This window comes from Anopheles stephensi, chromosome 3 (assembly GCF_013141755.1).
Source record: "Anopheles stephensi strain Indian chromosome 3, UCI_ANSTEP_V1.0, whole genome shotgun sequence".
Lineage (NCBI taxonomy): Eukaryota > Metazoa > Arthropoda > Insecta > Diptera > Culicidae > Anopheles > Anopheles stephensi.
Genome location: NC_050203.1, coordinates 35,098,094 through 35,111,520, shown reverse-complemented (window position 1 = coordinate 35,111,520; position 13,427 = coordinate 35,098,094). Strand labels below are relative to the sequence as shown.

At 46.2% G+C, this 13,427-nt stretch overlaps 1 protein-coding gene across 11 annotated transcripts in view; it reads left to right on the top strand.

Annotated features, from left to right (window-relative positions):
- LOC118509653 (protein GDAP2 homolog) overlaps window positions 1–13,427 on the top strand; it is a 39,639-nt gene that overhangs the window by 22,382 nt on the left and 3,830 nt on the right. For 7 of the 11 annotated variants that reach the window (XM_036050596.1, XM_036050604.1, XM_036050606.1 and 4 more), the window contains 6 exons: window positions 587–684; window positions 3,292–3,315; window positions 10,027–10,188; window positions 12,689–12,842; window positions 12,924–13,063; window positions 13,190–13,388. In XM_036050596.1, coding sequence (XP_035906489.1) covers window positions 587–684; window positions 3,292–3,315; window positions 10,027–10,188; window positions 12,689–12,842; window positions 12,924–13,063; window positions 13,190–13,388 — 777 coding nt within the window. The remainder of the gene's footprint in view (window positions 1–586; window positions 685–3,291; window positions 3,316–10,026; window positions 10,189–12,688; window positions 12,843–12,923; window positions 13,064–13,189; window positions 13,389–13,427) is intronic. The other 4 variants (XM_036050599.1, XM_036050607.1, XM_036050597.1 and 1 more) reach the window with 3 other exon arrangements.

Sequence of the window (13,427 nt, the reverse complement as noted above, 5' to 3'; positions counted from 1 at the left end):
ACCTGAGGATAAATGCTATCACTTGCACCATGTGGCTGTTTGTACGATTGCGATAAGATTCTGATTTACCTTTTCACATTGGCTGCTGTTTGTCTTTTGAATCCTTTCGCGAGTGTCACCGTTTGAAATCCAATGTCAAACAGGGGTGACGTGCGTTGATTACAGTGTACTACTACTGGAAAGTGTTTTGATCTACATCTCACTACAGTAAATAGCTGTGTACGTTAGCACTGTGGCTTATCGAAGATAGAATTGCAGTTTGCAATACGAAGTCTTTGATGAAAAATGAATTCTTTAATGGTGGTCACTATAAATCTTTGGCAGAAGATTCAGTCATTTAAAAGTCATTTAAAAAGATAAAATTATTTAATAGAGCAAGAATAGAAAACTAGTACACAAATATGTATAAAACTAGTATACGCATATGTCTTTCGTGCCTCAAATGATAATCTTGGAACATTATTTTACCCGTACTTTTATTAGGAGTTTGTAAAGTTGTCCTAGAAGCATTAACCTGTAAGGCAACAGCATATAATACCACAGTACTTAATTCGATTCCTTTTTAATGTTGTACTATTGTTTACAGGGCGACTTAGATCGGCAACGTCTTCTGGGCGATCGGCCGCGTATGGTCTATGAAAGCGTGCTTGACGATGGCTTGGAAGGCATCGAGCATCAGGAAAGGTACGTGAGCTTCCGTGTTCCGTTTCTTGCTATACACCTTGCTTAAATTATTCAGCAAATTTGCTTTAACCGGCAGTTCCGTTGCTTTGTTTGTAGAATAAGAATCGTTTTGCCAAGATTTTGTACCGTATCGTGCTGTGAAGTAGCAGCTTTTCAACCTACCTCTCGGGTACGGTTTGACACTATATGATTTAGATACTGCTTTTAACCGGTAATCCGTAATCATGATGTGTGTTGCCTTCGCTCCTTCGTATGCAATGAACTGATAAGTACCGCCGTCACCTTAAGCTTTGATTTGAACCGCGAGAGCTTTGCGCGAGCCATGACACCGTGTGCCGGGTTTTTATCTTCAAAAGCTTCTATTGCAAGCGCGCGCGCGCGCTCGCTCACCACCCCTTGAAGCTCGGAAACGTGCCAAAGCTTTCAGACTGTGTACCGCGCCAACTGTGTCTCGATTGCTCGAAGCTCTGCTGTGCGTGTGCTTTTCATTATCCTTTGATGAGCTTTCAGGATATCTTTTTAATGGGCCCAATGGTTTGGTGCCATTGCATAACTGCCTGTGAGTTAAACGATACCATAAAGGGGTCATTCGTTGTGCAAGGTCAAGCTGCTGCTGCTGTTGCTGCTGTTACTGCTACCATTACTACTATCATCCATGCTGGTGATGTGCTTTGCTGATTGCTTTCTGGAACAGTGAACGGCCTGTAGAGTGGCATCGGAATGCCACTGGCTGTTTGGTGCATTAAATTATTAAACTACGAACACACTCGCACCCAACCCACATAATGCTCACAAACAGCAATCCATACCGTGCACTTCGGCTGTGTAGTTTTGATTTGTGGACACAACGGTTTTGCCGGACGACCTCCCCCCCCCCACTTCCGTGACCGGCCAATAAAACAAAAAACGGTTCAATCGATTTTCATTGATCGCTTGCTGCTGGAGTAGTCCTATCACTGCAGAAGGGTCGTATCGTCATTGCATGTGTGTGTGTGTGAGTAGCGTGCTCCATAATTGAATTTTTTTCCCGATATGTCTCTGGCCTGCATGATGCAGTCCGTTTGGGCGTGAAAGTTCGTGCCCGACCAACGCGGCACAACATCTTCAGTAGTTTACGAGACGAAGTCGATCGAAAGCAGAATAAAGCTAATTTGCCCTAACCTTTTGACGCCGATTCTCCTGACTCCTGTCACTGACGCAATCCGTTCGTATGGGAGTAACAAGAACTTCCTGCCTGTCTGTTGGGATTAGGTGTGAGTCAGCGAATAGGGTAACTCTTTCTAGTGATAGAACCATTCATTCCGCACAGTATTATCCTTCCCCAAAAATAGCCTTCAACGTGGTCGAGACAATAACTCAGTTTTTTTGTGGTTGTTGGATTGGAAGTTATGGAGTGTCGAATACTGCCAAGATATTTTTAGAACACATTCAAAGCTTGTACGATTAATGTGAGGTGTTTTCTTTTGTTGCGTTAAAAGTAAGTAACCTCCGCATAGTGTAAGGGCTGGGCAACTCCTTCGTCGTGTTGAAATCGATGTGGCCTGCTTCCTTTGCGTCATCGTCCGGCAAGCACTCGCTTGTTGCTGTTAATTATCATTACTCACGTCATTGGTTGGTTCGTCAAGGATAGGCGTACTTTGCTGGTAACGACTATTTATGGAGCTGGATTGTTGTCTAGCGCTCCGTTCCACACATATCATCCTTTGTGTTCAATAGTACACGGCTCGTGTACCAGTAAGTGGTTAACCCAGTTAACCACGCAACCCTTCACGGTAGAAGCGCATCTCTTTAAATGCGCATCAAATTTTCGGCTTTGCCAAATATAACTACGCAGAATACGGGAAAAGATTTACAAGATCAGCAAATTTGCACCTAGCTACTTGGCAGCAGATAAAGCGAAATACCCCAGCGGCAAACAGCAACCTCCACCTTCATGTGATACGTGATACGAAGATAAAAACGGCACCTTTAGTTTCATGATTAAGCATACGGAAAAACATGTACCGTTTTTTTAAAAACAACCAAAGACGCAGCATCTTACGCTTTTATGACCCTCTGCTGCCCGAAACGCCATATCATATCATCATCGCTCGCATCCATCTGCAATACGACGGTTATCATTCTGCAGCAGTAGTATTCAGATTGTAACGCCCCATAACCATAAAGCCTGCGTCATTCGGTATGGTCACTTGCTAAACTTTAGTTTCATAAAGTGTGTGTGTGTGTTTTTGTTGTTGATTTTGTTCTTTCGTAAATTCGATAACCCACCACTGCACAGCGTCTGTTTGACGAAGATCTTAACAAGCGACCCCGAGATAACCAGTGTCGCGTTAAATTTTGTAGCGCAAATTCTGATGTCCCTTTGATTCGGTTTGCTGCTGCGGACCACCCTTGTACCGCTCGTAGTCGCTAGAATATCTATATGTACCTGGGCAAACCTTGGACCACCGCCGAAAATCGGTTTCGTCCCGTCCTGTCCCTTCGATGGTGACACAAAGCTGTTGTGTGGGGTGCCTAAACACTAATTACTAAACTATGTTTTCTTCTTCATTTCTTCTAATCCACCCACCCACCCCCCCCAAAAACCAACATCTTCAATGTGTTTAGTTCACCTTTGTTGGTGGATTGCGAGTGAGTATTTGCAAAATTTTTCCTCCAACTTTTTTCATTCGCCCTTCCTTCCTACTAGAGCAGTATAGTGTATTAGAGCAACGGTTGGCTCGCTGATCGAGCAAAAGAATAACTTCCGTTTCCGTTTGGCCACCTTCGTTTCTTTTATTAACAGTAGCTAGTTAGTGGTATGGAATTGTGTTTCGTTTGTTTTTTTTTTGGCTCTGTTTTTGAGTAAATGATTAGAAGTATAGAACTTTGAGAAGGCAGTTACGATTGTTGTTTTTTTTTTAAAGACTCTTTTTACGTTTCATTTCCCGGCGGATCATTTTCGAGAAGCATGTGTGCCTGTTGTGACTCATTGCAAACATCGCAAAAACCGCGATCGTCGTGCCGCTCCTCTTTGCCAATTATGTCCCCGACTGCGCTCTATCTTTAGGCCTATTGCTAATGCTCTGTTGTTTTTACTTACATCATTTTTCCAGTTTGCTTCCTTGTTTGTTTTGTTGTTCTGGTTGAATTTTTCTGCATTTACATGTTTTTCCTTACTAATTCTGTGTTCCTTGTTGGTACTTATTTATTATGTTTTTTTCCCTTCTGCCGCGTTCAAATATCGCATCTCGCAACTATATTTGCTTTTCAAAATTGGCTTTCACAGTTTTGCACATACTATACACAATCGCTTCCACTGATTTTATTTTGAAAAAGAAAAGAATCATTTTAAATGGGGATGAAATTCGTGTATGATGTTTAGAAGGAGACAAAACAAATCCAAAAGGACGATTACAGCCGGGTATGCCTCCCTCTGGTGGAGCTTTCTGACGTCATCGTTTTATGGTTTTTAGGCAGGAGAAAATACATGTCCTGAAGATGAATAAAAAATGCGCCCCGGCCCTTGCAATGATGAGAAACAATAGTAGCGGTTCGTTCACACGTGAGAAGCCGATCTCTCGGCATCGGAGAGAACCTTCTTCGTTATTTACTCTCTGTTGGCGTTTGTATGCTGGCAGCTCCTTGTTTATCATACACGAGAGAGAGAGACCGAGAGAGCGAGAGATCGATAGGAGAGCGTGAAAACGCATCCACAATACACGAAATCATATGTCGAGTTTTGAGGGTGAATGGGGGTGGGGGGGTTGGAATAAACCTCCCCCTCTTCGGTTGGGTCACGCGCTTCGTTCACCAGGAGAGCACCAACTTGTAACGCACTACGCTGGTGTGGTGTAACAACGATCACACTGGGCATAACGGTGGCGGTGTGCTGTCAGTCAGCGAACGACACTCGACTTTTCAACAGTTGCACCAGCATTTTTCCCCGGGTGTGCTGGGTGGCTGTCTGTAGTGGCCGAGCTTTTCGTTGTTGCGTTCGAAATATTTGGCACCCGGTGGTTTGGTCGCGTTCGTTTCCATTTTTCCGGCGGATTACACTGTGCACTGTTTTTGTGATTTTTGTTGGTGAATCGCAATTTGAGGTGATTGTGGTGTTGTGTGTGTGTGTGTTGGCTTCTTATTGCACAGCAAACAGACAACAGAGAGTGCGTCCGTGAAACAAGACGGTGGTGCGTGTTGAACAAGATTCATCGATTTTCACCATCATCATCGCGTTCGTCGTCCTTGCTGCTGCTGCTGCTGCTGGTAGTCGTCCTGTTTTCTGCCTCCCGCCGAACCCCCGGTGTTTGCGTGTTGAAACCCCGTGCCGGATTTTCCCGCTGATTGGGAGGAAAATTCTATTTTTAAACAGTGATATATTTCGCCTTCCTTCGAAGACGGTGCCGAACGCGCGAGCAATAGAAGAGCTGCTGGCAGTCGTAGTTTCGAGTTCGAGCTCATTTCGCTCTCGGTTTCTCGCAAGCGTGTCTTTACCAGAGTGAGCAAAGCGAGAGAGAGAGAGAGAGAGAGAGCGTCTGTGTGTGGAAAACGAAATCACTTTTCCCTCCACCAAACGACGCTTTTCCGGCATCCGGAACGATATACACTGCGAGCACGAAACCGCAAACGCGGCAGACAACAGACGGCCTCCAATAAGCCCAGCACACTACGCCAACGGAAGCCAACCGGGTGATCGGTGTTTTTGAGGTGTATTTTGAGTTGAAAATCGAAAGTGAAACACCGCGAAACTCTCACCAATTCAGTAGCCGATCAGTTTTATTTCTTTCGGAACCCACCAACAGTAAACGGCACCATCATCGTTCTGTGGATGTGGTGAACCGAGCTTTTTCTGCTTGGTCATATCTTGAACAACCGTTGCGGTGTTCTCTATTGTTCCACCGTGAATCATTCTGTTTTGGTGGAAGAGTGCAAAAAAGTGTGTGTGTGTGTGTGAATGTGTGCAGAAAAAGAGCTCTTCGTTGTTGTGGTGGTGTTGATATAAAAAGCCAAGCCAGCTCTTAAAAAGGCTCACCCAGGCTTATATTTGCCCAACTCATCATCATCGTACGAACGCAGCTGCGCCTTCCACCCCATTGTAAATATGGCCCAAATGGTGACAATGGAATCGATCGATCTGAGCGATGCGACCATCAGCATACCGCCCGAAATCCAGGTGGACCAAATACACATCGAAACGCCCGAGGAAAGGTGAGAACCATAACCGACGATAGCCGGTAGCCGGGGGCTCCCTCCAGGAGTTCGTTCCAGTGCTGTTGTGGAATCATCATAAAGGGAGGGGGGGGGGATGGGAGAAACCGCAAGCAGACACAATTTGCTTCTTGCATCTAAATATAACCCGTGCATCAGTGCCAATCTATCTCTCCGTGGAGCGTTGGAAATGAATCGAATCGAGTGCCCAGTGTTTCTGGTGCAACTCTCTGGCCATAAGCCAAGTGTCTGCCAGAATCAAATATCGGGTCGATCGATCGAGTGATGGCGTACTGGTGGTGAATGTTTGCTGCTAAGACGCAAATGCAATTGCTGCGATGATAAGAACATAAATTGCTACCAGTGGCGATTAGAGACGGGCGCCACCGGCTCATTGTGTCCGATTCGGAGTCGCGATTGTTAAGATTTCTTGCGCTTCGTTACGCCGCCAAGACGCAAAATCGTCCGTTCGTGTCCTTGTGGCAGACGACGACGGCGACGACAACGCCAGTATCATTATTTGCGCTGATATTCATGAATCATGTTTGGCACTTCACTCCATTTTGTAAGGACGAAGCACTGTTGTGGGGTGGACACAAGGCACAAGAGGTAAGGAGGCAACTAACGCAACAAACATCCATTAGGGATATTGAATATCATCTGCGAATGGTTGTTGTGTCACCAGCAAAAAAAAAAAACCCGGGCTCTAACACATTAATAATACATTGCATTTGTGCACCCACTTGCTCTGGCCTGGGAAGCCAGCGAAAGGAAAACATTTTTTTTCCCCCCGTGTGGCGTTACTTTGGGAAATGAAAGTCCGGGGTGGTTTTTTGGAACATAAAAAAGGGGTAAACATGTGGAACGATTGCCGTTCGAAAGAATACGTGATGTAAAATGGATTCATGAATAAATTTTACATTCCACTTCGCTAACAGTCATATTGGAATTGTGGATGGTTTGGGCGAACCTTGAAGAAGGTGCTCGGATACGGGTACCCGGGAACCCGGGAACACTTGCCATACTACAGGTGTGATGAATTGTGAGCATGCAAGTGACGGAACGAATGAGCTCCCGAAATTAGTTTTCGCGCAGTATTTTCTACTTAAATACCCTCTTTAATTGGGTTCCGAGTTTCAAGCCCACTGCCGTGTGAGGCTAGCTTTAACACCCCCAGCACAAACAATTGCGAATGGTGTCGACGAATAGCGCGCTTGAACCTTGTGTGTGCGATCTTGGCTTAGCAATGCTGTCATATAGTGTGATAACCCCGCTTTCCTAATTAGGCAGCTGATGTTAAATGGCTTTAGCAGCAGCAGCACCACCGCCACCCGATCGAGCCGGGGTGGAAAAGACGCGCTCTTGGATGCGGTGGAGCTCAGGCCACGAGCTCTCGAAAGTGTGTCCAAATGTAACATTTTAGTCTAAACATGGTAATGATCGAGTAGGAACATATTATCCCCATGCCGCTTTGCCGCACAGCTGCATGCTCCGTGCTGCCGCTGTGTTCAAGATCGTCTGCAAAACCTGTTGAAAACAACCAGTATTGGCGTGTGTGTGTGCGTGTTTGTATATGGACAACAGCCAAACACAACCCAGGGCAACTTGTTTTCGCATTAGGGAGAAAAAAACCCCTGTACTTTATACTACAGTTAAATTATAAATAATTTCATCATTCTTTCCTTCATCGCAAAACATCGAGAGTTTGGAGCTTGTGATGAATATGACGAGGGGCTTCAACGAAAACTTCCAAAAATGGTGCACAAATATTGCAAACATTTATGTGTGTGTGTGTGTGTGTGTGTGCCACAAACAACAACCCCCTAAACCAACCCTCCACCAGAGTCATTAGTTGCGACGCCACCTTTCACGTCAAACGCAGTCTGACGTCTGCTTCAGTGTCGGTGTGGAGCAGCACGTTGGGCATCATGCAAGTATCAATGGTACGGTTTCGGTTGAAGGCTTCGACCGTCACAAGCACACTGTTGTGCACCGGAAACGTGATAGGTATGGGCAGGTGTTGGGTTAAATCTCACCCTGAACCAACTTCGCCAGCGCCTTTACTTCCTTTACGTTTACGTAGGGTGGTCGACGAAGGGGATGGAAGTCCTCAAAAGTCCAAGTTCGGTTTCGGTGGGATTTAAAATTTAAAGCCAAAAAGACATCATTATTGCGATCGCTTGTTGTAGCTGGGATCTGAATGATCTTATAACCACTTCAAGGTTTCGGCATGCTATTTGAGGCCTTCCTCCAGCCGTAACTGAAGAGAGCAGTCTTGCGTACGAGGAGGCGGTCCGGATGAGATTTGATCCTCGGTCCTGCTATGTCCTGCGCTCACATCGCTTTGGCTATCTAACCGCCCCTATCTATAAAGGATCTGGAGAGGTCTTCTTGACCAGCCATTTCTGGTTTTCCTCGATTGAAAATTTCCCCGCAACTTGATAGTCCGCCTTGCGTACGGGGAAGCGGTCTGGATGAGAATGGATCCGCGGTCCTGCTGTGTGAAGACCGGTGCTGTCACCGCATCGGCCACCTTACCGGCCTTATAAAGAATTCGTCTTATGTGGCTTTACTATCTGGAGAGGTCTTGTCTTATCTTGACCCGCCATTTTGGACTGGCCTCGAATTGAGATTTAACCCGGAACTGGATAGTCAGCCCTGCGTACGGGGAGGAAATCTGGATGGGATTTGATCTTCGGCCCTGCCATGTGATGATCGGCCTCGGCCACAAGGCCACTCCTTCGCTGAACTGCGCCTTGATAACATACTCGATTTGAGTTCAAAACTCGAGAGGATCTTAACTTCCTATCTTTTGGGCGAAATGCATACAAAATCTAATACAATCAGTTGTCAGGCTATATTTGCTCTTTCATTCAGACTTCAATACTTTTAGCAACATACTTTCCAAACAACCATATCGAACAATGGACCAGTATCATCGTTAAAACAAGCAAACAATCTATTTACAAAAAGAAATCGTAATTCTAAAGTGGATCAATCAAACAGTATGATCCACTGCGCAATTACGGCATTGCAAACTGTTGGCCTATTCCTGTCGCAAGATTTCCTTATCTGTTGTGACCACTCTTAACGCTAATCGATTCGATGGCTATCGATGGCTGGGCTAACCGCCGGCCAGAAAGAAAGAGTGCACAAGGCTAACGTGGATTGGATGGAACGTAAAACGTCCATCCGTCGTGTGTACGTGAGCTACATAAATCAGCATAAATGCACAGCTCGGACAGGAGGCGGCAAGTTGGTTGGGCCTGACCTGGCCCACCACACACAGTGCCAAGAAAAAAAGCGTCCTTCAATCATGCCACACGGAGCTTTTAATCGGTCGATGAAGGACGACTGGGGCTGAAGTTGGCTGTGTGTACCTTCTCCCTTTGGAGTGCAGCTGTTGCTTGCACCAGCTCTCCTGCATGTGCCTTTTGTGCAACTGCTCCGGAAACCGTGCCGTGCGTCTCCAAAGGGGGGATAATTCATCATTGCGTCTAGAGGAGGTGCGTCCATACGCACCGCTACGATTAATTGTCTTCCTGCAGCGTATCGATTTTGCTGCTTCTGTTTCTGCCATTTCTTAAGCATCTTGACGAGATTCTATGCCAAGGTCAGGCTTAAGGGAATGGCACTGAAACATCGTCGTTCCATCTTTTTGTAACCTGTGTGTGTGTCTGTGTTGTTGTTTTGTACTTTTTACGTTCCACTACAGCACTTCAGTTTGGCACGGCTCATTCTGTTCTACTCTCCCCCCATTGAAATCGATTCATTATGCAGGTGATTAGTGCATGTGCCTCGTATTTGCCATTCCTTCCATATCAATTGGTTTCGTTGTTCGATAGGCCACGACTGCTCCTTGCATCGTTATACATCTCGTTACTCATCTCGTTTGCTTTCTATTGACTTTGTTTTTCCGTTGGGTGTGTCGTGTTTTCTGTTCATTTGTTTTGCTTTTAACGTTTCTATTACTGTAACATTTCAGAGGCCGTTTAGTAGGGTGTGTGTTTATAGCGAAAAGTGAAGGCGACGTCCAAATGTTCCTTCAACAACGACATCGATCGGCCCCAAAGCGAATCGATGCGATCGTTCCCAACAATCCCCATAATGTTTGCGCCATACGCACTACTGAGACGATTTCCTCTTCTCTTCTAGTACTACGATCGCAGAGAACTATTGTCCGGAGATGATCGGCCATGTGCTGGCGACGCACGTCGGCAAACGGACCCGTATACTAGACGGTTCCTTTACGTACGTCGAGCTGATGAAGCACTACCACTCGTCGCTCGACGAGAGCGAATGGCAAAAGGAGAACCTGTTAGTACTGACACACTACCTAGTACCTCAATACGCAACCGCCTTGTTCTCTTATCCTTTTTTTTGTTTGTATTAGCTTCGGCCTTTGATTTTTAACCTTTGCTTTTACAAGAAATGCGTTTTTTTTTTCGGTTTTCGCTTTTCGATTTGTGGTTAGCACTATCTGCTGCTTTAAAGTCTTCTTTCTATTTGCATCTTTTAAAGATACATTCTTTTTACTAAGATCTTTGGTTTTAAAACTTCTTTTCAAATTAATTCGTTTGCACGCACACTAGCTCCACCTTAGACTGAATTGGGTAGATTTGTTCACACTAGTAGTCACCGGTGACGAAGCGAAATGCTGGCCTGACTCATGTACAGAATTATCCATTCATTAGTAAGTTTATGGTAATTGACTAACGGACAATATGTGGTTGGCAGCTGCAGACGTTACTCATCGTCCGGCCAATCCATCTCTCCGAGCGAGACAGGCAAATTATTCAAAAAGCAAAAACAAACCTTACTAGTTATTCAAACAACTACTTTAAAAAATTGAATTTGCTGGGTTTTTTTTGCTACACAAACAGAGCGGAAAGAACCGTGCTCGATGAGGCCACACCACTACACAACAAGCTCCAAACCCGATTAGAAATCCTAAGGTCCGATGTATTCGGAATTTAGTCCCAAGTCCTAAATAAATAGACAGCCCAAAGGGTTTACAACGATACACGACGGGTGTGGGGGGCCAAATTTTACTGTTTTTGTTTGAATTTTCAATGTGATTCTCTAGTATGCAAACATCCATCCAACCAGCTACGAGAGAATCCTAGTAAAGCAACATATAACACGTGGAAACTAGTTTTCACACAGCCGTTCGCCTCCGAGCCCACCGTTCGGTTCAAGGTTCGGACGGAAGTGGCCCGGGTGGATAGATTGAAACCCCACATCCGGTCAGCTAGCTCTAGCGTGTATTTACCACCGGTGCCGGTACCGACCGGATGCTTTTTCCCGGGGGTTAAATGATGGCCCCAGCACCGAAACGACCTTTGACCGTTCGCCGCGTCGGCCGCTTTGGGTGGCTAAGCAGTGGTGGAGTAGTAAGCAAGTTTTGCAATCGATTGCTAGCAATTTCATGGCCACAGTTAGCCGTTTGGGGCTGCTGTTGCCGATTGAAGCGATCCTTCCTCCTCGCTCCGGTGGCATCAACGGTCCATCCGTAAAGAACTCTGGCACGGGCTTTGTTAGGTGTAAGAGTTATGCAATGAAAATTGAGAACACGGTGGCAGGAGAGCGAAACGAAGGAGATAAGTAACACAAGGGCCACCCAGCCCTTTGTCCTCTCACATTCGGTAACCTTCACCTTTATTTTTGCGTATCAACAGTACAACAGCCACAGCCCGGGTTCTGGGTCCGGTGGTCACGTTTCTCCTAATTATTTCATCCCACGTCCGTGCGCGCCACCACTTCACGGGGCCAAGCGAGCGAGCGAGATTGTGTGACATACTGCCCGACTGTTTACCCCGCTCCGGGATGCTTAGTCAATCCAAAGTGCCACCGGGGTGCAATCTTTTTTTTTTAAAACGCGTATTAAAAAATAGTTTTGCAAACAGGTGAGCTGCTGCTCGGATGGCATTCGGAGAGGACAAGTGAGTGGGATGCTTCGAGGAGGGAAAGCAGGAAAGCTCTCATGCTTATGATGGAGAACGTTTCATACCAATGCTCCGGAAGCCTTTAACGCTCGGCGAATGGAGGTGATTAAATTACCGTATGCCACCACGGGTTTGGAGTTTCTGATTTTGCCGGAGGATTTTCTAGACTTCTGCTTCGTGTTTTTTTTTTTTTAAAGCATCCAACTCACCCACTTCAACCAACAACAACCCCACCGGGCGAGCGGGCGAGCTCCTCTGGCTCGGTCCTGGGTGTTGATGATGAGAATTGCACAGTTTTGCAAAATAGGTCACCGTAATTGATTAAATTACGGTGGCGCGCGCTGAGCCTGAAACGGCAGCTGGCTGGCTGGCCTGTTTGATGAAATGCACCATTTATATGCGCGCCGCAATAATCGTTCCTTGCGCAGGACGAGGTGCACTATTGCCAGCCGCCGCTTTCCACGCGATTAATTCTAGTCTGGCGAGTAGCTCGTTCTGGCCGTGACGTGGTTGTTTATGTAAGAGAAGTCACTGTGGCTGGTGAGCCGGATAGTACAATCTACTGTTTTATTGGCTGGCGGCTTACGCTAGCGTGTGAGGTGTGCCGGAATGGATGTGGCTCGAGGCGGGCATGTGCCGGTAGCAAATGGCGATGATAAATAAAATATGACCATTTGTAGCCACATGTGACAATTAACCGCGGCAGTTAATTGCCTTGTTTTGCAATAACTTAAAATGGTGAAAAGTTTTCCATTCCGAACACAGCTGAATACGTATTAAATGATCTTCCATTGGAGCTATTAAGCAGTGTTATTAACTTTTCTCTTTTCTCTCTCGTCCTCTATCACACATTGTATACTCTGCTCTGCCAGATACGAGCGGCTGCTGAGACGCGCCAAAACGGAAGACCTGTCGGAAGTGTCGGGCATCGGATGTCTTTATCAGAGCGGCGTGGACCGGCTTGGCCGGCCCGTGGTAGTGTTCTGCGGCAAATGGTTCCCCGCTCACAACATTGACCTCGAGAAGGTTGGTATACATTCATACGAAAGTGCATCATTGGAGTGTGGGGTTGCTAAATTGAGTTGGATTTCTTTCCCATCATCGCAGGCCCTGCTCTACCTGATATACTTGCTCGATCCGATCGTTAAGGGCGACTACGTGATCGCCTATTTCCACACGCTGACGAGCTCGAACAACTACCCATCTCTGCAGTGGCTGAAGGACGTCTACAGTATACTGCCCTACAAGTAAGTTGAAGGCCAGCAACCGGTTAGCTGGCGCAAAAAAAAACGGATTTCCTGTCTCGATGCGTTTACTTGCTTTTTATATGGGGCATGTCGACCTAATTACTCTACTGTCGCGACATTTTCCAGGTACAAGAAGAATTTGAAAGCCTTTTACATTGTGCATCCCACGTTCTGGACGAAGATGATGACCTGGTGGTTTACCACGTTCATGGCACCGGCAATCAAGACGAAGGTGCACTCGCTCCCGGGCGTGGAGCATCTGTACTCGGCGATCGCCAAGGATCAGCTCGAAATCCCGGCCTACATCACCGAGTACGATATGGCGGTAGGTGGCGCAATTCAGATCGAATCATTCCAACAATAC